The sequence below is a fragment of the Cottoperca gobio genome, chromosome 4, assembly GCF_900634415.1.
Source record: "Cottoperca gobio chromosome 4, fCotGob3.1, whole genome shotgun sequence".
Lineage (NCBI taxonomy): Eukaryota > Metazoa > Chordata > Actinopteri > Perciformes > Bovichtidae > Cottoperca > Cottoperca gobio.
The window spans coordinates 34,519-60,626 of NC_041358.1; the positions used below are offsets into that span (position 1 = coordinate 34,519).

At 43.9% G+C, this 26,108-nt stretch overlaps 1 protein-coding gene across 1 annotated transcript in view; it reads left to right on the forward strand.

The window, feature by feature from the left end:
- LOC115007432 (calcium homeostasis endoplasmic reticulum protein-like) overlaps nucleotides 1–16,327 on the forward strand; it is a 28,300-nt gene extending 11,973 nt beyond the window's left edge. The window contains 17 exon segments of the mRNA XM_029430298.1: nucleotides 1,787–1,898; nucleotides 2,503–2,592; nucleotides 8,126–8,333; nucleotides 8,820–8,998; nucleotides 9,601–9,621; nucleotides 9,623–9,859; nucleotides 10,038–10,233; nucleotides 11,111–11,203; nucleotides 11,206–11,351; nucleotides 11,713–11,846; nucleotides 12,168–12,254; nucleotides 14,312–14,417; nucleotides 14,420–14,463; nucleotides 14,655–14,774; nucleotides 14,870–14,964; nucleotides 15,151–15,336; nucleotides 15,673–16,327. Of these exon segments, the coding sequence (XP_029286158.1) occupies nucleotides 1,787–1,898; nucleotides 2,503–2,592; nucleotides 8,126–8,333; nucleotides 8,820–8,998; nucleotides 9,601–9,621; nucleotides 9,623–9,859; nucleotides 10,038–10,233; nucleotides 11,111–11,203; nucleotides 11,206–11,351; nucleotides 11,713–11,846; nucleotides 12,168–12,254; nucleotides 14,312–14,417; nucleotides 14,420–14,463; nucleotides 14,655–14,774; nucleotides 14,870–14,964; nucleotides 15,151–15,336; nucleotides 15,673–15,710 (2,092 nt within the window). The 3' untranslated portion in view covers nucleotides 15,711–16,327.
- Nucleotides 16,328–26,108: the final 9,781 nt, after the last annotated feature.

Consider the following 26,108-nt stretch of genomic DNA (forward strand, 5'->3'; position numbering starts at 1 on the left):
AGAGAGGCGGCCAGGTGGCATCCTTACTAGATGCCCGAACCACCTCAACTGGCTCCTTTCAACGCAAAGGAGCAACGGCTCTACTCCGAGTCTCTCACGGATGGCTGAGCTTCTCACCCTATCTCTAAGGGAGACGCCAGCCACCCGTCTGAGAAAACCCATTTCGGCCACTTGTACCCGCAATCTCGTTCTTTCGGTCATGACCCAGCCTTCATGACCATAGGTGAGGGTAGGAACGAAGATCGCCCGGAAGATCGAGAGCTTTGCCTTCTGCCTTCACGGTGCGGTAAAGCGAATGTAATACCGCCCCCGCTGCTCCGATTCTCCGGCCAATCTCTCGCTCCATCGTGCCCTCACTCGCGAACAAGACCCCGAGGTACTTGAACTCCTTCACTTGGGGTTAGGTCTCATTCCCTACTCGGCTGCGAACCGATCCAGTAACTGCTGATGGTCACAGATTGATGACGCCATCAGGACCACATCATCTGCAAAGAGCAGCGATGAGATCCTCAGGCCACCAAACTGCAACCCCTCTCCTCCACGACTATGCCTCGATATCCTGTCCATGAAAATTACAAACAGGATTGGTGATAAAGCGCAGCCCTGGCGGAGGCCAACATTCACTGGGAACGAGTCCGACTTACTGCAAGTATCCGGACACAACTCTTGCTTTGGGCCTACAGGGATTGGATGGCCCTCAGAAGTGACCCCCTCACCCCATACTCCCGCAGCACCTCCCACAGTATCACCCCGGGGACTCGGTCATACGCCTTCTCCAGATCCACAAAACGCATGTAGACTGGATGGGCGTACTCCCAGGCCCCCTCCAGGATCCTTCCGAGAGTGAAGAGTTGGTCCGTTGTTCCACGACCAGGACGGAATCCGCATTGCTCCTCTTTAATCAGAGGTTCGACTATTGGCCAAACCCTCCTTTCCAGCACCTTGGAGTAGACTTTACCAGGGAGGCTGAGAAGTGTGATACCCCTGTAGTTGGCACACACTCTCTGGTCCCCCTTTTTGAATAGGGGAACCACCACCCCGGTCTGCCACCCCCCCGGTCTGCCACCCCCTAGGCACTGTCCCAAACTTCCACGCAATATTGACGAGTGTCAACCAAGACAGCCCCTCAACACTCAAAGCCTTCAGCATTTCTGGACGGATCTCATCAACCCCTGCGGCTTTGCCACTGTGGAGTTGTTTGACTACCCCAGTGACTTCCAACAGGGAAATTGACCAAAAGTCCTTCTCCATAGCTTCTCCGAACTTCTCCCACACCCTCTGCTTTGCCTCTGCCACGGCAGAGGCTGCCGCCCTTCGAGTCCGTCGGTACCCTGCAACTGTTTCCAGAGTCCTCCCGGATAACATAACCCGGAAGGACTCCTTCTTCAGTCGAACGGCTTCCCTGACCACCGGGGTCCACCACGGTGTTCAAGGGTTACCGCCCCTTGAGGCACCTAAGACTTTGAGACCACAGCTCCTCACCGCAGCTTCAGATAGAGGTTTTGAACATCGCCCACATGTTCAATGCCTCCAACCTCCACAGGGATGTCTGAAAAGCTCCGCCAGAATTGAAATGTGTTTATTGAATGTATACAAGGTACAATAAAACTACATTGACCAAAAGATGAAAATAACCAATAGTTGCCATGGTCCAATTATGAAACGAAGCAAATCTAACGCCATGTTTAAAGAGGGTTATTAGGGCATTCAAACAGATTTGGTGAGAAGATTGTTGAGCATGGTTCAGTATATTTCTTTTTGTAACATGTGTTTGAATGTATCCTAGCCAGCGGAAGCAGCAGAAGGATTTGTTGGCAGCGCTGCAGAAAGTTGTGGTTCCCATCTACTGCACCAGCTTTCTGGCTGTGGAGGAAGAGAAGCAGCAGAAGATTACTAGGGTAAACACAAGGCTGGATTTTGTTTCCATTTTCAACATATAACTCGTAACTCTTTACAGATTGAAGGAGTATTTTATAGGCAGTAACATTAGCATTATGTGATACTATTCCTCCCTTTTTATTATAATAAAACATAATAATGTGGAATGGAATTAAGATGTAAAATGTCACAAAGATCACAAATGTAACTCAAATTAAGACGTGATCAGAATAATTTTCTTATTCTGATCACGTCTTAATTTGAGTTAGTTACATTTGTGGGCTTGCTATTGTCAGTTCATGTGGTAGTGGTATATAGTAGAATGAATACCAACATGTCAGTTGCACATACTGGAGTTTATCTAGTTTTTTTTAAAGGACTATGTCAACCACATGCTGTATATCAGCAAAGAAGTCTGCCGTCTAACTCTAATATTCATTCATAGAAATATATAAATAATTAATTATACAGCCTTGGTGAATAAAGGTTCCTCAGCACATAATTATCTTCATTTATTGAATTATTAGAAAGCTTAAAATAATCTGTACCTCTTTTTCGTTAAAAATGGTTTCCCTGAGTCCAAAGTTATTTTTCTCTGATTATTCTCATTCCCCTCCTTTCAAGTTGTTGCAACTGTGGGAGAAGAATAAGTACTTTGATGATGAGACCATTCAGCAGCTCCAGAATCCAGCACTCGGCCTCGGCCAGTACCAAGTGAGTGAAATAAGATTTAATGCTCTTCTGTCCTGCTGGTGCAAAGCCAGTCATAGGGAAAACACTGTTTTTAGTCCATGTTTAGTAACTTCCTGGCACAAAAAGAAACGTTTGCATCAAGATTGATATTTGTATCCAGTGTTTCCACTAGGTTTACTGCTTTGGGGGGGTGCTGACCGTGCGACGGGGGGGGGGGGGGGGGTGTTTTCAGTCTGTGACGGAAGGTGTGAAGACTGTCTACTGACCTGACATCAATGGCGAAGGTCGTTCCACCATTTTGGAGCCAGGATAGCAAACAGGCTACTGGTAGCTAGTGACGTGAGCGGAGAAGCGGTGTAGTGTGGGAAAACTTGGGTAGGTTGAAGACCAGTGGGGCTGCTGCATTCGGGACGAGCTCGGATGGCACATGTAGGCAGTCCAGCAAGGAGGGAGTTGCAGTAGTCAAGGAGTGAGATGATAAGAGCCTGGACAAGAACCTCTGTCGCCTTCTGAGTCAGTAGGGGACGTATCCTCCTGATGTTGTACAGAGTGTGTCTGCAGGAGCGGGTTGTTGCAGTGATCTTGGAACTGAAAAACAGTTGGTCGTCCAGTGTCGCACCCAGATTCCTTGCAGTCCGAGTCGGAGAAACAACAGTGGTGCCGATGTTGATGGTAAGGTCTTGGACGGGAGAGCCCTTCCCTGGAAGGAAAAGGAGCTTGGTCTTGTCGAATCAAATCAAATCAAATTTATCTGTATAGCCCAATATCACAAATTATACATTTGTCTCAGTGTGCTTTACAGACTGTACAGGTTACAACACCCTCTGTCCTTAGACCCTCGCATCGCACAAGGAAAAACCTCCTAAAAGAAACCCCATAATTAAAGGGGGAAAAATGGAAGAAACCTCAGGGAGAGCAACTGAGGAGGGATCCCTCTCCCAGGACGGACAGACGTGCAATAGATGTCGTGTGTACAGGATAAACAACATAGTACAAATACAACATTTGACAGAAACTATGTTGTGTTGAAAAAAGAGAAAGTTTGGATGAATCCAGGAAAATGTCAAAAAGGCTTCCCGGTATCCAGCAGGACCAGGGCAGCAGGCGCAGCCACGATTCCTGATCCTGACGTAAACTTTATCAGTGGCAACCTGCCACATGAGAGACAGAAACTCCGGGGATGATGCCCCGGATGATGAGTTAGTAACATACATTTACATAAATGCATACAGATAGAGAGGGAGAAGAAGAGAGGGAGGAGAGAGGAAGAGAAGGAAGAGAGCAGGGAGGTGTCCCCCGGCAGTCTAAGCCTATAGCAGCATAACTAGGGGCTGATCCAGGGCAAACCTGAGCCAGCCCTAACTATAAGCTTTATCAAAAAGGAAAGTTTTTAGCCTACTCTTAAATGTGGAGAGTGTGTCTGCCTCCCGAACACAAACTGGAAGCTGGTTCCACTGGAGAGGAGCTTGATAGCTGAAGGCTCTGGCTCCCATTGTACTCTTAGAGACTCTAGGAACCACAAGTAACCCTGCAGTCTGGGAGCGTAATCTAGTTTATAAGGTACTATGAGATCTTTAAGATATGCTGGAGCCTGACCATTAATTGCTTTGTAAGTCAGGAGATTTTGAATTCTATTCTGTATTTTACCGGGAGCCAGTGCAGAGCAGCTAATACAGGAGTAATATGATCCCGTTTCCTTGTTCTTGTCAATACACGTGCCGCTGCATTTTGGATCAACTGAAGAGTCTTAAGCAACTTTTTGGGACAACCTGATAACAATGAGTTGCAGTAATACAGCCTTGAAGTAACAAATGCATGGACTAGTTTTTCTGCATCATTTTGAGACAGGATGTGTCTTATTTTTGCAATGTTACGTAGATGAAAGAAGGCAGTCCTTGAGATTTGTTTTATGTGGGAGTTAAACGACAGATCTTGATCAAAGATGACGCCAAGATTCCTTACAGTGGTGCTGGAGGCCAAATTAATGCCATCCAGAGCTTCTATGTCATTAGAAAATGCGTTTCGGAGGCGTTTAGGGCCAAGTATAATAACTTCAGTTTTGTCTGTGTTTAACATCAAAAAGTTGCTAGACATCCAAGTTTTTATATCCTTAAGGCATGCTTGAAGTTTAGCCAATTGATTGGTTTCATCTGGTTTAATTGATAGATATAATTGGGTATCATCCGCATAACAATGAAAGTTTATAGAGTGGTTCCTTATAATATTGCCCAAAGGAAGCATATATAAGGTGAATAGAATCGGTCCAAGTACAGAACCCTGCGGAACTCCAAGACTGACTTTGGCTGACATGGAGGATTTATCGTTAACAAGTACAAATTGAGATCGCTCAGATAAATAGGACTTGAACCAGCTTAGTGCGGTTCCTTTTATGCCAACACAATGTTCCAGTCTCTGTAGTAGAATGTCATGATCAACAGTGTCAAAAGCAGCACTGAGGTCTAACAAGACGAGAACAGAGACAAGTCCTTTGTCTGATGCCAATAGAAGGTCATTGGTAACTTTCACCAGTGCCGTCTCTGTGCCATGATGAACTCTATATCCAGATTGAAAAACCTCAAATAGATTATTATGTAAAAAATCACATAGTCATTACCAATTGAGGTCAGGAGGAGATTAATTTTGTCTCTAATAATTATAATTTTATCGTTAAAGAAGCTCATGAAGTCGTCACTACTGAGAGATATAGGAATAGAAGGCTCTGTAGAGCTGTGACTCTCTATCAGCCTGGCTACAGTGCTGAAAAGAAACCTGGGGTTGTTCTTATTTTCTTCTATTAAGGAAGAGTAATAAGCTGCTCTGGCATTACGGAGAGCCTTCTTATACGTTTTAAGATGATCTAACCAGACTAAACGAGATTCTTCCAATTTAGTGGAACGCCATTTACTTTCAAGATCTCTCGACTTTTGTTTTAGTTTGCGGATTTGTAAATTAAGCCACGGAGCTTTCTTTTTCTGTTTTATGATCTTCTTCTTTAGAGGAGCAACAGAGTCGAGTGTTATTCTTTTGATCAATGTTTGATTTGATTTGACTTTGAGATAAACATCGAGCGTAGGATATTTTGCCTACTGGCTTGTAGTCCAGTAACAGGACTTCAAAAGTTATTAAAAAATGGTCTGATAAAAGAGGATTATGTGGACACACTGATAAACTTTCAATTCCAACACCATATCCCAGAACAAGGTCCAGAGTGTGGTTTAAACAGTGAGTTGGTTCATGTACATTTTGACTGAACCCAATTGAATCTAATATTGAGATAAATGCATTATTAAGGCTGTCACTATCAACATCCACATGAATATTAAAGTCACCTACAATAATTACTTTATCTGTTTTAAGGACTAAACTTGATAAAAATTCTGAGAATTCAGATAGAAATTCAGAATCCGGACCAGGAGTGCGGTACACAGTAACAAATAAAACTGGCTTTATTGCTTTCCATGTTGGGTTTGAGAGCGTAAGAACAAGGCTTTCAAAAGAGTTATAGTTTAGTTTAGGCTTAGGATTGATCAAGAGGTGTGAGTCAAATATGGCCGCAACTCCACCTCCTCGGCCAGTACCTGACATGCGGCTAAACATGTCATCATTCAAAAGATTTGGACCAGAGAAAACTACGGAGTCCGACATTGTTTTGGCAAATGTACACACCGACTCCACATTAACTTTAGTACACTCCGATTGACGCAATCGCGTGCCATTTCCGCCGACGTGAATAACAATCTTACTGTATTTACGTTTAGCCTTAGCCAGCAGTTTCAAATGTGCTTCTATGTCGCCCGCTCTGGCCCCCGGAATGCACGTGACTGTCGTCGCTGGTGTCTCAAAATGAACGTATCTCAAAATTGAGCTACCGATAACCAGAGTTGGCTTCTCAGCTGGTGTGTCACTGAGTGGGGAGAATCTGTTAGAAACAGCAAGCGGTTGGTGGTGAACACTTCTGATAACACTTCTTTCGGACAGTCACCCAGTCTCCCGGCTGCTCGGGTCCCGCCGGGGGACAGCTAACAGGAGATGCCACTGGTCGGCCCGCACCGGCTATAGGGGGCTTGCTAACAGCTACACTTGCTAACCGCTGACTAACCATGGTGCGGAGCCGCTCATCTAGCCCTCTAAAACTCGCCTCCAACCCTGCGTATAAACTACATTTAATACACGTACCATTATCACTAAAGAAGGCAGAGCAATAGCTAAACATGAGCACACCGAGCAGGAGAGAGCAGAAGAGGGAGATGCCATCGCTAGCTGCCGAGCTGCAGCAGCTAACGTTAGCAGAGCCGAACGGAGCATAAAGAATTGAGGATTTAGCGAGAGTCGCTAAGAGAAGGAGGATAAGGAGAGAGTTGTAAGTGCTTAGGAAGTACAAATGTAGGTTTAGATAGATGACAGGTAATTAGCCGATGTGATCAAGAATATAACAACATTAACTGGGTCAAGCTGGAGCTGCCGAAGTATGCTACCAGCGGCACAGAAACAACCGGAAATGACACGCTTACCGCATATCACAGCCTTCAGGGTAGTGAGATCTTGTCAAGGTAGAGTTTCAAGTCATATGCAGCCATCCACCGAGAGATATCAGCCAGACAGATCTGGGAAAAGACAGAATCTGTTGAGTGTCATCTGCGTAGCTGTGGTAGGAGAAGCCATGAGAGTGAATGACAGCCAATTGAGTTGGTGTACAGAGGGTCCGACAGAGCCCCTCTCCAAGTTACCCTATAGTTGAGGTCCTTTAGGTAGGATTTGATTAGGGAGAGAGCAGAGCCTGAGACTCCCAGTTCTTGGAGGGTGTAGAGGAGGATCAGAACGGTCCAGAAGGATGACAACAGAGAAGAAGGAGGTGGGGGACTGGGAGGAGGGTGGAGAAGATGGAGAAGAGTTTTCTGGGGTTGGAGAAAGAGGATTACATTTTTTGTTGGAGGAAAGTGCTTTCTGCCTCTGAAATAGAGAAAGAGGAGAGACGAGTTTGAAAGGCAAGGAGGTTGTCAGTGTGTTTTGATTTCAGTCATTTACTTTCAGCTCCCCGTAGGATGGTTCTGTTAGCACGCACAGAGTCATCCAACCAGGGAGCTGGAGGGGACTGGCGAACCTGTTGTAAGGTGAGAGGACAGAGAGAATCCATATTGGAACTCTTTTATGACATTCATTTTAGTGATGATTGGATCTTCAAGGCTTTAAAAGTGTCTATGAATGTCAACTGGGTTATGCAGAATGCAAAATGTTTCCTCAGAAAAAAAAGTGCCAGAGTTTCATTCCGTTGCGCTCCAACAGCAATACACCTATTAAAAAAACATTGTCTGTTTGTCTCAGTCTGTGACTGTACCACTGCTGTAAACCGCTGCATTCAGTCTCTCTTCCATGTTGTGCAAGCTGTGCCTTGTTGGTGCCAACGATTACAGGTTTACCAAAATTACAAAAATGTGCTGATAATGTACATTTATGTGCACGTGGACATTTTTGCTTAAAAAAACGTAGTGGTTTTCATTCACTGATAAACCTGTAATAATTTTAGATAATCTCAATCCCTTGCCATCTCTCTCAGGCGTCTCTGATAACAGAGTATGCTGCGGTGGTGCAACCGATCCAACTGGCCTTCCAACAGCAGATCCAGGCTTTGAAGGGCCAGCACGAAGAGTTTGTTGCCAGCCTAAAGCAGCAGCAGCAGCAGCACCAGCCACAACCTGCCTCTGTAGCACAGCTAGCTACCCCTGCTGAGCCTGAAAAGGCCCTACCTATGACTACAAAAGCAGGTAAGAAGACACAAACTTAACACAACCAAAGGCCCAGCCTGATCCATGAAGCCAGATTTATTGTTCACACGACAGAAAAACCAGAATACTGTCACATAAGCATGGAAGATTATTAAAAACGGGATTAAGAACTATCTGACCACTAATTGCACATGTCCTGTTACTGAAAACAGTTAGTTTCATTGTTTTATGTAAGTCGCTGTTTGTTTTATTGCTGTTTGTTTAATGTGAAATGTGTATGCTGTTTCTTTCAACTTCTTACTGTTTTGCTTGAAGTTTGTTGCTTGCTCTTTTATGCGAAACTTTTTATGCTGTTGTCTTGATCACAACTCCCTTGAAAAAAACATTCTGAATCGCAATGGGAAATACTCCTGGTTAAATAGAATAAAAAGAAAGCATTCTTCTTCAATAAAACTTCTGCTGTGTAAGTTTATGATCTGCTCCACAATGGGCAAGTACATGTATGTTTCTGCTGTAATGTGTCAGTGTGTGTGTTGTGTGAAGGGGATGTGAAGCCGCCCATGACGGGCCCTCCACCAGGGGAGTTTGATGGTGCTTCTTCCAGGCCACAGGACCCCAGCAACCCCAGTGCACCCTCAGATATCCCCTCTAACAAGGCTGCGTGGTATGACCAGCACATGGGCCCCTGGAACCCCAACCAGCCGGTAAAGGCGTGTGTGTGTGTGTGTGTGTGTGTGTGTGTGTGTGCGTGTGCGTGTGCGCGTGTGTGCGGCGCGTGCGTGCGCGTGTTAGTTATACTGTAAGAGCAAAGAATGATGGACATCCCAACATAAATAAACATTGCAAAGATAGTGATCCAGTTCTTATTAGATAGCCTAGAAGTTTCAAATCAGCCAGGTCGAGAGCCAGTATACCATGTGCCCTGCCCCCTGTGTTTACAGCATGCTCTAGCTACCCCCCTACCCTTGAAGAATGGGGTAGACATATTTGCTCCCGGATAGAAGTCGACTGGGGGGTTTCTTGACTGATGATTCAAATCATCAGCATTTAGGGAGCCGCCCCAATCCCTGTCCCCTTTGTGAGCAGCGGACTCCCCATCAGTGGTGAGTCCAGGCCCCAGCAGTGGTTCTGTCCCCGCTACTTGTATTTGCAGCAGGCTCGAGCCACAGCTGCATCCCAGTCCCACCCCCTTGTCTAAGGTCGTGCCCAGCCTTCACAATTCCCACTTTCCAGGTTTGTGCAGTGTATGTGTGACCTCAGGCTACATGGAATGCTCAGACTCTTTCTTACTCTTGTCCGTCTCCAGCCTCCTTTTGACCCAAACCAGCCCCCCCCCCCCCTGCCCTCCCTGGAACAGCCATGAGGGGATGTGGAACGAGCAGAGGGACCCAGGAAACTGGAGCGGAGGTCCACCCAGAGAAGGAGGCCCCTGGAGTGGTCCAGGTGGGTCTGACCCAGGCCCTCCATCTTGGAACTCATATGAGCAGCAGCCGCCGCCATGGGGGAACCAGCCTGAACAGCCTCCATGGGGCCAGAGGGAATCCCCATTTCCTCCACGCATGCAGGCATGTAGAAGATGATCATTGTGGTTGAAATGCCTTTGCTGTTATTTCTTTTACCAGTTCTTTTGCATTGTATTCTCTACATTTTCAATCTGTAATTACACTATATCCTAGTCTGATGGTTAAGATTTTGCTGCTCATTTACATGAATCACTGTATCCACTGTGTCCAAATTTTACAGAGACCTCCCCATTTCAGAGGGCCCTTCCCTCCGCACCAGCAACCACCTCCTTTCAACCAGCCCCCACCACCACCACACAGTTTCGGACGCTTTCCGCCACGCTTTATGCAGGACGACTTTCCTCCCAGACACCACTATGACAGGCCGCCGTACACCCCACACCGCTTTGACTACGCTCAAGGAGATTATCCCGGGGGTGAGTGTAGAGGAATGAAGCCAAACAAGAAACCCAGCCTAATGTTGCCAACTCTTTTCCAATGAAAGTAGCTAGCAGCACCAGTTCCAAAAGGTGCTAAATCTAGCGAGAAAGTTGGCAAATTTGCAACACTGACAACTCTTCTGGCCTCCCTCCAAAGCCACTTCACCAAAACTATTATTAATAATGTAAACGTATCAAAACAAACGCACACATTGACCACTGTTAGTACTTTATTACAGTTCTGCGACAGCTTTAAAAGCATCTGTAAAGTCCCCTGTTTTTTAACCTGTAATAAGGGATATCACAACAACTAATACTTAGGTATCAAGTCGATAATACATTGTGAATTACTGTGTTAAAATCTGCTGGAGGAGAGCCAGTTAACATTGGAACAACAAACAATGGAGCGAAAAGCTAAAATTAACAGAGCAAGGTTCCATTGAGTTGAATTGTGATGTGTTTATGTACTATTCCATAAAAATGAATATTGGGCAACGGTAAATTATGTGTCATAATGTGTTCAAATGTAATCTTGTGAAATGTAGTTTTTGGCAAGAAACTTGAATAAATATAGTTGTTTGAAGGAACGTTTAAAGAGCAATATAAAATAGATATTAGAGTGGGACTTATTACCTGTTTAACTTCCTAACAAAAAACAGTAAGCAAATGGTAATAAAGCAGTTTATGTTGAAGTAAATGGGACTGATTAATAATGTTTTATTTTTTACTGTTTTACCGAATTGGTATCCAGAATCGTGGAATTTCACTGTTGTTGGTATCGACTTCTCAATTTCTGGTATTAGGACATTCCTACCTGTAATTGTATTTATTTGCTTTTCTTGGTGTATTTTAACAATATCCACCCCTCTTGTAGACATGCCAGGTCCTCCTCCCCACCACCACCCCAATCAGAGGCTCCCTCCTCCAGGTATGGGGGCCGAACATCCTCCCTGGGGTGGAGGCCAGCACCGGATTTTGGCCCACCCCCACATGGCTTCAATGGCCATTCACCCCACATGCGTCATCGGCAGCATCCAGTGCAAGATGACCCCAGTCTGGTGCCTAACGTACCCTACTTTGACCTGCCAGCTGGTCTCATGGCTCCACTGGTCAAAGTAAGACACCTGCATCTTAATTAGGGACAAAGGCATGACATTAAATTAGAGTGTTATCAGCTGACAAATTAACTTTATGAGTTTATGAGCCATCATTGATTACTGCCAGAGAAGAATAGAAAAATAGTAGAGACTAATACAGCAATGACACAGTGGCTTATATAATAGACAGGATCCAAGACTGTGGAAGTAATTTACAGAACACTTTTTAAGACTTGGGAAACAGACGAGTAGAAATTTGCAAATAGATAATAATAATAGAAAAGACCAATATCCAATACCAGTACAGTTATGTATTGGCTCATTAGAATAATTTACCTACAAAATTCTCATGATCATCCTTGTAATGTCTATTGCTCAGCTTGAGGACAGTGATTATAAACCTCTGGACCCTAAAGACATCCGGCTGCCCCCTCCCATGCCACCTAGTGATCGCCTGCTAGCTGCTGTGGAAGCTTTCTACAGCCCTCCATCCCATGATCGGCCTAGGAACAGGTACACTCTCACTTTGACCATTGTCTCTTGTCCTCTTCAAGTATAGCAAAATTATAAGAACATTTTTTAATGACAGATTTGATCCAACATACAATGTTTTTATTAATTATGCTCAATTAGAATTAGGCTCTTTTTTTAGCTTTGTGTTTTTTTTTTTTGTTTAAGGATTTAAATATTAGTTTGAAAAATGTACAAACAACAATGTGTCAGTTGCTACATAGGGAGCACCATAACATCTTCACATTATTTTCACTGCTAGTTTCTTGTAGAAATTGCTGTAGGTCATAGTCTACAGCTGGCTGTTGTTTGTCCCTCTACTAGTGAAGGCTGGGAGCAGAACGGCCTATACGAATTCTTCAGGGCCAAGATGAGAGCCAGGAGGAAAAAGGGACATGAGAAACGTAACAGGTGAGCTTCTTCTTCATTTAGTGTTTTCTGTCTTCATGTTTCACAGACTTTAGCTTGGCACAAGTGCTTCGATATTGCTGCTTGCAGCTTTCTTGAGAACCGCTCATCCAAACAACTTTCCACTCGACACCACACTCCCTTTGGTCCTGAGCAATACACCTGCCATGACATAGTTGCCATCCCCTAGTAATGACTGCGTCATTTGGGTGAAAAAGCTAACCCGAACATCAACGGAGAGCGAGCTGTACCCAGCATGCCGTTCGGCAGTGTAACCGTTGATATTTTAGCAGGAAATTACCTTTTTTTTTTAAGAAGAACCTTACTCTGATTGGAGAATTTTTGTCCTTTATGTTGCTAGCTTCATGGTCCTGCCTAAGAAATCAAGTCGGTTAATAATTAACCTGTAAAGCAAAATTCAAAGCCTGCACAAATGTTCTTGTTGCACTGATTTCTGATGAGCTTACACAAACAGGGCAGTGAATAAATGACAGTTAAGGCTAAGTGTTCAAGTAGCGCATTTTATTTTTTGAGGAGAGAGCGTAATACGGCCCACCTAGAGAAAAAGCATTATACCTAGCGTCCTTTTTCAGAACACTCTTGACTTGCGGCGGGCTAGTTGTTGCTAAGTGCTTCTCGTTGAAAATCTCGGAACTTTTCAGAAAGGTGTTGGTCATGCGTTCCCCAGCGCTTTTCTGATGGAGTAAAACGCTATATGAAAACTCAGCCTTGATGTCTTTAGTGGTTGCTGTCTGATCAATTGATGTTGAAAATCAACATCAATTCATAAATTACATTTGAGAACTACCGTAATTTTCGGACTATAAGACGCACCTGAATATAAGCCGCAGAAGCTAAATTGACTGATGTGTACATATATAAGCAGCACTGGACTATAAGCCGCAGGTTTTTTAATATTTAATTACCATATGTAAGGGTTCGTGCACAGAGGGGATTCATTAATCCTCATCTTCGTCTTCTTCCTGCGTACTAAAACCACCAAAGTCCTCATCTTCAGTGTCGGAAACGACAGGCTCAGGGTGGCTTCGTCAGCCACTCTCCTCTCTCTTTTGATGTCCTCCTCAAAACCAACAAACTCCTCTTCGTCACTGTCGGAATCGAACAGCCTCTGAAAGCCTCAGCTGTGGCGGCGTCCTCCTCTTCATCACCCAGCATTCCAGCCTTTCGGAACCCGTTGGTGATCGTGGATGTTTTAACACTCCTCCACGCTGTCAGGATCCACTCGCAAACTTAAGCGAAAGTTGCTTTTCGCATGCGACCAGTTTTGGTGAATGAATCAAACGTTTTTTTTCCATAATGAGGTTGTCTCACAAACTGTCTCGCTCTCGTAATGTCAGTCTGTCTCTCGTACCACTCGCGGTTCCACTTTTACTTTTGCGTGCTCTTTTCCAGCATCCGGTGGACTATAACCTGTAAATCCATAGATTTAGGAATTCCCCTAGTGGCCGTTAGCTGTAAAAAATCCATAGATTAGCCGCACCGTTATATAAGCCGCAGGGTCGAAAAATGGGGAAAAAGTCACGGCTTATAGTCGGAATTACGGTAGACCAAAAACTGTGTGCAGTTGTGCAACCTGATCATATGGAGGGTGTAAGTGGAGGCTTCCTTCATCCTAATCATGACTGGTAAATTGATCAAAGTCACCTGCGGGGTCGGTGCTAATTTCCAACCTGTCGGCTGTGTAACAGTTAATAGGGATCCCCTCTGTAGTGTTACACACTGTACAATACGCACTACTAATAAATATGTCCCGTAGATTTTAAGAGCTCTCACTCAACACTGCTCTCTCTTGATCCTCAGCAAAACACCTTCCAAGGGCGAAGTCGATCGGATGAACGGTTGTCGAGAAAAGCAAAAGAAAAGCTTTCGATTGCACTGTGTGTTTATTGTGTCAAAGTTATTTTGGTTACTGATTCCAGAAGGCTTTCATATCCTTTGTGGAGAATATGTATTAAGATGTGTTGGTGAATTAAGGGCCCACCTGACCTACAAGTTTATTATGTACATTTAACCACCCGCCCTCTATCACGTCCTTCCAGTGGTCATGGAGGTAGTCGCTCCAGGAGTCACTCTCGCAGCAGAGGGCGATCTTCATCTGGCTCCAGCTCTCGCTCCTCAAAGTCCTCCAGGTCCCAGTCACGCTCATCTCGCTCCACTCCCACAGCCGCTCCCGCTCCTACTCACGATCCAGGTCTGCAAACGCACATATCACACAGACATTTGTTTGACATGCTGATGTGTAAATATATATAACTGTGTACACAAGGAGGGACTAACTATTCTTGCTGTTTGGTAGAAGGCAGTTGTTGGCCAGACAACAATATTGTTACTGACAAGTGGATATTGTATCAATTTTCTTATGGCTGTGCCTTACCTACCTAGGTCCAGGAGCAGATCCAGGTCATCTCGGAGTCGTTCTCGTTCTCGCTCCAGATCCAGATCCCGTTCACATTCACCTGCCAAGACACGCCGTGGCCCCAAATCCCAGAGCTCTTCCCCTCCGTAAGTTCCCTTTGGTGTTCTTTGAGTAGATGTTTTCATAAAAGACCCTTTTTATGCTTACTGTATTAAAGATCACCTCTCCCTGCTCTGTACAGCTCCACATCAGTGTTGGGTGCTCCTCCCTCCAAACTGTCTGCAGATAACAGGCTCGGGGAGGAGAACAAGGGCCATCAACTACTGATGAAGATGGGTAGGCTTTTTCTTTTTTCCTCAAGACATTGAGGAAATTTGTCATGATTTGAGGTGATTGTAATTGAATTCCATCCTGAAATGTACAGGCTGTTTGGGAACTTTATATCAAAGTAAAATGAAACACATGCTGCATACTGATTTCAAGCTTTTCTTCTTTGTTCTTGTTTTATCCTGTCTTCTGTAGGCTGGAGTGGTTCAGGTGGTTTGGGGGCCAAAGAACAGGGCATCCAGGACCCCATTAAAGGAGGAGACGTCAGGGATAAGTGGGACCAGTATAAAGGTGTTGGGGTGTCACTGGATGACCCTTATGAGAACTATCGCAGGAACAAGAGCTACAACTTTGTTGCACGTATGAAGGCACGAGAAGAAGGTACATACGCAGACTGTTATGTTGGGTTTGCAAAGGATTTCCATGCTGCTCACACAAGACCTTTTTTTTTCTCTGGATTAACATCTAGTTTGAGGTGATTGTAAGATGTTCAAAAACTATGCGTTTACATTTTAGCAAGAGTACACGATAAGTCAAAAATGGTGTTTTATTGTCTCGTAATTGTTAATGAAGCAACAACTGGAATATATTATTGGATTACACCTTGTGTTTATACTTTTGGAATTTATGTAATTTTTATGAAACGCAATTAGATTACCATACTCTTATAGATTGCAATAAATCTTAACTGACTTGTTTTTTTTATTATTGATTCAGTCAATCGGGAACCTCAGGAGGCCCCTTCAACTGACTGATGTCATCAAATATTGTCAAACAACTCCTCATCTTTCCCGTCGTGACCTCCATCAAGGATCTGAATTTTACTGTCAGTTTTCAATGGTTTTTGGATTCTACAATATTGTTTTCATTCTTCTCCCTGGAGTTGCTTGGTTAAAGGGTCAGTTAACCTATATCAAAAAAATAAAACAAAATCTCATTTGGTATCTCCATTATAATGCTTTCAGCTTTATTTGCATAGAATAATGAAAAGAATATATATTTTTGAAGAAATTCCTATTCATAAAAACTCAACAGCTCGTTGATGAAATGATGCCCACTCACTTATCCACATATCTTACTCCTGAATTAATAGTTCTTATGAAAACTGCTCACTGTGGGTGGTCTCATTGGTGGATACCTCAAAACTTCAAATAAAACTGTAGTATATATAGGAGTGATTGGAAACATGTTTGTGTTAACTGACCATTTAAGACAAAAAATAGATTAAGAGCATATAGCGGCTCTTTTCCATTTTGGCTTTTCACTGCTGATTATTGTCATACTTTTTCCAATAATTAGTTCTATGGAGATGTGAGTGTCATTTTGTTGTATTAAAATAAATCCCACAACCCAAAGTTATGAATATGAAATCTGTTGTATTTCTTTCTCCACAAAAACCCTGTAGAGACCTAACCTTAATAAATAGAACTATGACTCACAAATGTGTATTCTTTCATAAGAGTAAATATTAAAGAAAAGTGCGTCGATGAACAGTTCCTCTTCTGACATGCATCAGATAAAATAATTTGTCTTTTTCAGGCTGAATTTATGTTTAGCCACCATTAATGAGCCGTAATTTTGGAATGTACATTACTAGTGTCCTAGTTCATATCCACTTGTCATTTATTATCAGTAGTTTCCCACCATTTTCCTCAATTGAAAAAAAGTCAAGATGTGCATCTACTTAAGTATTTTGTGGTATAAACTAGATAGCATAGATTATTAGGTTTAGGTCACAATTTTGACTTTTAGAATGTTGATGTGGTACCTCCATAATTTGGATTCATATCTCATTTCAGAGGGCTTTCACTTTTTTTCTTCTTAAATCACTAAGGTATATGTTCATATTAGTCTTAAGAACATAAGTTTTTTTTTTTTTTTACTTGTACATTGTGAGTACGTTACATTACACTACATTTAGCTGTTGCTTTTGTCCAAAGCGACTTACAATAAGTGCAAACATTCATGAGGGTACAAACTCAGAACAGCAAGAATCTTGCAAGTACATTAGCTTCAAATAGGTAAAATCATTTAAGTGCAGAACAATAGCTTCAAATAAGCCAAACCAAGTGCAACATACAGAAACAATAGAATACAAATTCAATCATTAGCTACAAATAAGCCAAACCAATGTAAGTGCAACATACAAAGAACAATTCATTTGTATTTTATTTTTATATTCGTCGAAACAGATGAGTTTTCAATCTGCGACAGAAGGTGTGTAGATTGCTGAGGTCGTTCCACCATTTTGGAGCCAGGATAGCAGAGAGGCGGGTTTTGTTTGAGGTGAATCTGGGTCCCACTGAGGGAGTAGCAACCCGATGCAGAGCGAAGTGAACGCGCTGGGGTGTATGGTTTGACCATGGCCTGGATGTACGAAGGGGCTGATTCATTCACAGCACGGTAGGCCAGCACCAGAGTCTTGAAGCAGATTCGGGCTGCCACTGGTAGCCAGTGAATGGAGCGGTGTAGTGTGAAGTGTAGGTAGGTTGAAGACCAGTCGGGCTGCTGCATTCTGGATGAGCTGTAGCGGTTGCATGGCACCTGTAGGCAGTCCAGCAAGGAGGGAGATGACAAGAACCTGCGTTCCCTTCTGAGTCAGTAGGGGACGTATCCTGATGTTGTACAGAGTGTGTCTGCAGGAGCGGGCTGTTGCAGCGATGCTGGCACTGAAGGACAGTTGGTCGTCCAGTGTCACACCCAGATTCCTTGCAGTCCGAGTCGGAGAAACAACAGTGCCGATGTTGATGGTAAGGTCTTGGATGGGAGCCCTTTCCCGGAAGGAAAAGGAGCTCGGACCTGTTAAGGTTGAGTTTCAAGTGATGTGCAGCCATCCACTGAGATATATCAGCCAGACGAGCTGAGATCCATGTCTCCACTTGGGTTTCAGATCTGGGAAAAGACAGCGTCAGTTTAGTGTCATCTGCGTAGCTGTGGTAGGGAGCCAAGTGGCCTATAGAGCAAAACAGGGGCTGATCTCGGCCAACTGAGCAGACCTAACTATAAGCTTTATCCAAAAAGGAAAGTTTTAGCCTACTCTTAAATGTGGTATGAGTGTGTCGCCTCCCGCACAAAACGCGAAGCGGTTCCATGGAGACGGAGCTTTAGATAGTGAAGGCTCTGGCTCCCATTTTACTCTTGAGACTTATAGGAACCACAAGTGGAAACTGCACGCTTCTGGAGCGATAATCTAGTTTAAAGGTACTATGAGATCTTTAAGCATATGATGGGCCTTTGACCATTAATGATTGTGAAGTCACGGGGAGATTTGAATTTATTCTGTATTTTACCGGAGACCATTGCAGAGCAGCTAATTACAGGGGAATATGATCCCGTTCCTTGTTTGTGTGTCAATACACGTGCCGCTTGCCATTTTGGAATCAACTGAAGAGTTTAAGCAAACTTTTGGAACCTAGATAACAATGAGATTGCGTAATACGCTTTGAAAGTAACAAATGCTATGGACTAGTTTTTCTGTTTGCATCATTTGAGAAGGGTGTTCTGATTTTGAAGGTACGTAGAATGAAAGAAGCCGAAGTCCTTGAGATTGTTTTAGTGGGAGGGTTAAACGACAGATCTTGATCAAAGAGACGCGAAGATTCTACAGTGGTGCTGGAGGCCAAATTAATGCAATCCAGAGCTTCTAGTCATGTGAAAATGCGTTTTCGGAGGGTTTAGGGCCCAAGTATAATGAAACTCAGTTTGTCCTGTTTAACATCAAAAACGTTGCTAGACATCCAGTTTTTCAATCCTATAAGGCAATGCTGAGTGTAGCCATGATTGTTTCTTCTGGTTTAATTGGATTAGATATTAATTGGGTTATCATCCGCATAAACAATGAAAGGTTTATAGAGTGGGTTCTATAATATTAGCCCAAGGAAGCAATATATAGGTGAATGAATCGGTCCAAGTACAGAAACCCTGCGGCAAATCCAAGGACTGTGTGGCGACATGGAGGATTATCGAACAAGTACAAGTTGAGATCGACTACAGATAAGATCGGACTTGAACCAGCTTAGTGCGGTTCTTTTATGCCAACACAATTTCCAGTCTCTGTGTAGAAGTCATGACAACAGTGTCAAAAGCAGCACAGAGGTCTAAACAAGCGAGCAACAGAGACAAGTCATTTGTCTGATGCCAATAAGAAGTCATTGGTGTTAACTTTCACCAGTGCCGGTCTCTGTTGCAGTGATGAACTCCCATGATCCAGATTGAAACAACCTCAATAGATTATTATGTAAAAAATCAAATAGTCCTACCAATGAGTGTCAGGAGGAGATTAATTTGTTGTCTCTAATAATGTATAAATTTTATCGTAATTACCAAGAAGCTCAGAATGAAGTCGTCACGTACTGAGAGGTGATGGAATATAGAGGTCTTGTAGAGCTGTGATCTCTATCAGCTGGTAGTGCTGAAAGAAAACCTGGGGGTTGTCCTATTTCTTATTAAGGAAGAGTAATAAGCTGCTCTGGCATTAAGAGGCCTTCTTATAGTTTTAAGAGATCTAACCAGACTAACGAGATCTTATTCCAATTTAGTGGAACGACATTCTACTTTAAAGAATCTCTCGACATTTTGTTTTGTTTGAGGATTTGGCTCAAATAAGCCAAGGAGCTTTCTTTTTCTGTTTTATGATCTCTTCTTTAGAGGAGCAACAGAGTCGAGGTCTATTCGTTTGATCAATGTTTGATTGATTTGACTTGAGATAAAACCATCGAGACGTAGGAATTTTGCCTCTGCTTGTAGTCCAGTAACAGGACTTTCAAAAGTATTAAAAAATGTCTGTAAAAGAGATTATGGGACACACTGAAACTTCAATCCAAACCACCATATCCCAGAAACAAGGTCCGAGTGTGGTTTTTAAACAGTGAGTTGGTCAATGATCATTTGATGAAACCCAATTGAATCTCAATATTGAGATAAGTGCCAGTATTAAAGGCTGGTACTATCCAATTCCACATGAATTAATAAGTCACCTACAATAATTATTTAGGTTCTGTTTTAAGGACCAAACTTGCTAAAATTCTGAGAGTCAGATAGAAAATTCAGAATCCGGAAGGAGTTGCGGACACAGTAACACAATAAACTGGCCTTTATGCTTTCCAGTGGGTTGAGAGGCGTTAGAACAAGGCTCTTACAAAAGAGTTTATAGTTAGTTTAGGCCTTCAGGTTGATCAAGAACGGCTTGTGAGTCAAATATGGCGCAACTCACCTCCCGCAGTACCTGCATGACGGTCTAAAAAAATGTCATCATTCAAAAGATTTGGACCCAGAGAAAACTCCGGAGTCCGACATTGTTTGGCAAATGACACACCGACTCCACAGTAACTTAGTACACTCCGATTGACGCAAATTCGCGTGCCATTTCCGCGACGTGAATAACAATCTCTGTATTTACGTGTAGCGTAGCCAGCAGTTCAATGTGCTTCATGCGCCCCGCTCTGGCCCCGGAATGACAGTGACTGTCGTCCGCTAGGTTGTCTCAAAATGAACGATCTAAAAATTGAGATACCGAGTAACAGAGTTGGCTTCTCAGTGGTGTGTCACTGAGTGGGGAGAATTGTTGAAAACAGCAAAGCGGTGGTGGTGAACACTTCTGATACCACTTTTTCGGACAGTCACCCAGTCTCCCGGGCGCTCGGTCCCGCCGGGGGACAGCTAACAGAGAAGATGCAATGGTCGGGGCCCGCACGGTATAGGGGGCTGCTAAAGCTACACTTGCGTAACCGATGACTACCATGGTTGGGACCGACTCATCTACCTCATAAAACCGCCTCCAACCTGACGTATAAACTAATCGTAATACAAGCCTATCCATTATCAATAAAGCCCGAGAGCAAAGTAAACATGAGACACCGAGAAGGAGAGAGCAGAAGAGGGACGATGCCATCGCTAGCTGCGAGCGCAGCAGCTACGCGTAGCAGAGCCGAACGGAGCAATAAAGAAGAGGGATTTAGCGAGAGTCGCTAGAGAAGGAGGGATAAGGGAGAGTTGTATGGCTACGGAGTACAAATGTAGTTTGATAGAGACAGGTAATTAGCCGATGTGATCAAGAATATAACAAATTAACTGGGTCAAGCTGGAGCTGCCGAAAAGTATGCTACAGCGGACAGAAAACAACCGGAAACGACACGGCTACCGCTATCACAGCTTCCGGGTGTTGAGATCTGTTGTCAGGTAGCAGTTTCAAAAGTCATTATGAGCAGCATCCACCGAGAGATATCAGGCCAGGACAGATCTGGAAAAGACAGAATCTGTGAGTGTCATCTGCGTAGATGTGGTAGAGAGCAAAGCCATGAGAGTGAATGAAAGCCAATTTGGAGTTGGTGTACAGAGGGTCGACAGAGCCCCTCTCAAGTTACCTAAGTTGAGGTCCTTTAGGAGATTGTGACTTAGGGAGAGACGCAGAAGCCTGAGACTCCACAGTTCTTGGAGGGTATGTAGAGGAGAGAATCAGACGGTGCCAGAAGGATGCAACAGAGAAGAGGACGGTGGGGGACGGGAGGGTGGCTGGAGAGCTAGGAGAAGAGTTTTGGGGGTTGGAGAAGAGGATTACATTTTTGTGGAGGAAGGCTTTCTGCCTCTGAAAAGAGAAAGAGGAGGAGACGAGTTTGTGAAAGCAGGAGGGTTGTAGTCGTGTGTTTTGATTTCACGTATTACTTTCAGCCCCGTAGGATGGTTATGTTAGCACCACAGATCATCCAACCAGGGAGCTGGAGGGGCACTGGCGACCTGTTGTAAGGTGAGAGGAAGAGAGGAATACATATTGGAAATCTTTTATGACATTCATGTTTTAGTGATGATTGGATCTAACGGCTTTAAAAGTGCTATGAATGTCAACTGGGTTATGCAGACTGACAAATAGTTTCCTCAGAAGAAAAAAAGTGCCAGAGTTTCATTCCGTCCGCTCCACACAGACATACACTATAAAAAAAACAGTTGTCTGTTTTGTTGTCTCAGTCTGTGATGTACCATGCTGTAAAACGCTGCATTTCAGTCTCTCTTCCATGTTGTGCAAGCTGGCCTTGTTCTTGGTGCCAACGTTTACAGGTTACCAAATTACAAAAAATGTGCTGATAATGTCATTTATGGACGTGGACATTTGACTTAAAAAACGTATGGTTTATGCAATGTATAAACCGTACATAATTTGATAATCTCAATCCCCTTGCATCTCTCTCCAGGCGTCTCTGATAAAAGAGTATGCGTGCGGTGGTGTGCCCACAAACGATTACCAACTGGCTTCCAACAGCAGATCCAGGCTTGAAGGAGCACCAGCACGAAGAGTTTGTTGCCGCCTAAAGCAGCAGCAGCAGCAGCACCAGCCACAACCTGCCTCTGTAGCCAACAGCTTAGTCTAACCCTGATGAGCTGAAAAGCCCTACTAGATACAAAAGCAGGTAAGAAGACACAACTTAACACAACCAAAGGCCAGCCTGATCAATGAAGCAGATTTATTGTTCACCCGACAGAAAACCAGAATACTGTCACATAGCATGGAAGTTATAAAAACCGGGATAAGAACTATCTGCACACTACATTGCCACATTCCTGTTATGAAAACAGGTTGTTCATGTTTATGTAAGTCGTCTGTTTGTTTTATGCTGTTGTTTAATGTGAAATTGTGTATGCTTTGGTCATTTAACTTCTTACTGTTTTGCTTGAGTGTGTTGCTTGCGCTTCTTTATGCCGAAATTTTATGCTGTTGTCTTGATCAAACCTTGAAAAAAACTTCTGATGCAATGGAGAATACTCCTGTGTTAAATAGAATAAAAGAAAGCATTGCTTCGTCAATAAAACTTCTGCTGTGTAAGTCTATGATCTGCTCCACAATGGGGCAAGTACATGTATGTTTCTGCTGTAATGTGTGCAGGGTGTGTGTTGTGTGAAGGGGATGTGGAGCACCGCCCCATGACGGGCCCTCCACCAGGGGAGTGGTTGATGGGGCTTCTTCCAGGCCACGAGGACCCAGCAACCCAGTGCACCCTCAGATATCCCATCTAACAGGCTGGTGCGATTATGACAGCAATGGGCCCTGGAACCCCAACCAGCCGGTAAAGGCGTGTGTGGGTGTGTGTGTGCTGTGGTGTTGTGTGTGTGTGTGTGCGTGTGCGGTCGTGTGCGCGGTAGTGCGGCGGTGGTTTGTCTTGTTAGTTTATAGACTGATAGAGCAAAGAATGATGCGACATACCAACATAAACAAAAATTGCCAAAGATAGTGATTCCAGTTCTTATTGATGGCCTAGAAGTTTCAATCAGCCAGGTCGAGAGCCAGTAGACCATGTGCCCTGCCCCCGGGTTTACAGATGCTCTAGCTACCTCCCTACCTGGAAGAATGGGGTAGGCAATTTGTGATCCCGGGATAGAAGTCGAACGGGGGTTTTCTTTGACTGATGATTAAATCATCAGCATATTAGGGCGCGCCCCAATCAACTGTCCACTTTGTGAGCAGCGGACTCCCCATCAGTGGTGAGTCCAGGCCCCAGCAGGGTTCTGTACCCCCCTATTGTATTGCCGCAGCGGCTCGAGCCAAAGCTGCATTCCAGTCACACCCCCTGGCTAAGTGTCGTCGCCAGCCTTCAAAATTCCCACTTTCCAGGTGTGGTGCAGTGTATGTCGTGACTCAGGCTCATGGAATGCTAGGACTCTTTTACTCTGTCCGTTCTCCAGCCTCCTTGGACACCAACAAGCCCCCCCCCACCTGCCCTCCTATTGTAAACAGCATGAGGGGATGTGGAAACGAGAGGGGACAGAGGAAGAACTGAGAGCGGGAGTCACCCAGGAGAGGAGGCCCTGGAGTGGTTCAGGTGGGTCGACCCAGGCCAATCACTTGGAACTCATTGAGCAGAAGCCCGCCGCATGGGGGGGAACAAGCCTTGAACAAGCCTACCATGGGGTCCAGAGGGAAATCCCCATTTCCCTCAACGATGCAGGCATGTAGAGAGATCATTGTGGTTGAAATGCCTTGCGGTTATTCTTTTTACCGTTCTTTTGCATATGTATTCTGACAATTTCTCAATCGTAATTACACTTATCCTAGTCTGATGCGTCGATTTTTGCTGCTCATTTACATGACATCACTGTATCCCCTGTGGTCCAAATTTACTACAGAGACCTCCCATTTCAGGAGGGCCCTTCCCTCGCGCACCAGCAACCACCTCTTTCAAACCAGCCCCCCACCACACCACCACAGTTCGGACGCTTTCACGCCAAGCTTTATGCAGGACGACTTTCCTCCCAGACACCACATTGACAGGCCGCCGTACACCCAACACCGCTTGGAACTACGCTCAAGGAGATTGATCCCGGGGGTGAGTGTGAGACGAGGAAAGCAAACAAGAAAAACCCAGCCATGTTGCCAAACTCTTTTCAAGAAAGTAGCTAGCAGCACCAGTTCCAAAAGGTGCGAAATCTACGCGAGAAAGTTGGCAATTTGAACACTGACAAATCTTCTGAGCCTCCCTCCAAAGCCACTCACCAAAATATTATAATAATGTAAACGGATCAAAACAAACGCACACATGCCACTGTTAGTACCTTTTGACAGTCTGCGACAGCCTTTAAAGCACTGTAAAGTCCCCTGTTTTTAACCTGTAATAAAGGGAATATTCAAAACAACTAATACGTAGGTATCAAGTCGATAATCATTGTGAATTACTGTGTTAAAATCTTGCTGGAGGAGAGCCAGAAACACTTGAACAACAAAACAAGGAGCGAAAAGCTAAAAATTAAAGAGCAAGGTTCCATTGCAGTTGGAATTGTGATGTGTTTATGTACTATTCCATAAAAATAATATTGGGCACGGTAAATTATGTGTCATAATGTGGGTTCAATGTAATCTTGTGAAATGTAGTGTTTTGGCAAGAAACTGATATAAATAGAGTTGTTGTGAAGGAAACGTTTTTTAAAGGCAATATAAAATAAGATATTAGATGGGACGTTTACGCTGTTTAACTTCTCAACACAAAAAACAGTAAGCAAAATGGGAATAAAGCAGTTATGTGAAGTAAATGGGAACTGATAAGAATGTTTATTTTTTACGTTTTACGAATTGGTATCCAGAAGCGTTGGAATTTCATGTGTTTGGTATCGACTTCTCAATTTCTGGTATTAGGACATTCCTACTGTTAATCTGTATTTATTTGCTTTTCTTGGTTATTTAACAAGTATCAACACCCTTTGTAGGACATGCAGGTCCTCCTCCCCACCCCACCCCAATCAGGGCTCCCTCCTCCAGGGTATGGGGCGAAAATCCTCCCTGGGGTGGAGGCCAGCACCGGATTTTGGCCCACCCCAACCATGGCTTCAATGGCCATTCACCCCACATGCGTCTCGGCAGGCATCCAGTGCAAGTGACCCCAGTCTGGTGCCTAAAGTACCTACTTGAGACCTGCCAGTGGGTATCAGGCTTCACAATGGTCAAAGTAGAAACCTGCATCCTTAAAGTAGGGACAAAGCCATGACATTAAAATTAGAGTGTTATCAAGCTGACAAATTAACTTGTAGAGTCTTATAGAGCCATCATGATAGCTCAGAGAAGAATAGAAAAATCGAGAGACTAACTAACAGGCAAGACACGGGCTTATATAATAGACACGGATCCAAGGAACTGTGGAGTAATTTACAGAACACTTTAAGATTGGAAACAGACGAGTAGAATTTGCAAATAGATAATAATAATTAGAACAGACCAATATCAACTACAGTACAGTTATGTATTGGCTGCCATTGAATAATTTACTACCAAAATGCTCTGATCATCCTTGTAAGTCTATTGCTCAGCTTGAGGACAGTGATATAAACCTCTGGACCTAAAGAACATCCGCGTTGCCCCTCCCATGCCACCTAGTGATCGCTGCTAGATGACTGTGAGAGCTTTCACAGCCCTCCATCCCATTGATCGCTAGGAACGTCACTCTCACTTTGACCATTGTCTCTTGTCCTCTCAAGTATAGCAAACTAAATAGAACATTTTTATGACCAGATTTGATTCCAACATACAATGTTTTTATTAATTATGCCAATTAGAATTAGGCCTCCTTTTTTAGCTTGGGTTTTTGTTTGTTAGGGATTAAAGTATTAGTTTGAAAAATGACAAACAAAACAATGTGTCAAGTTGCTACATGGGAGGAGACCATACATCTTCACATATT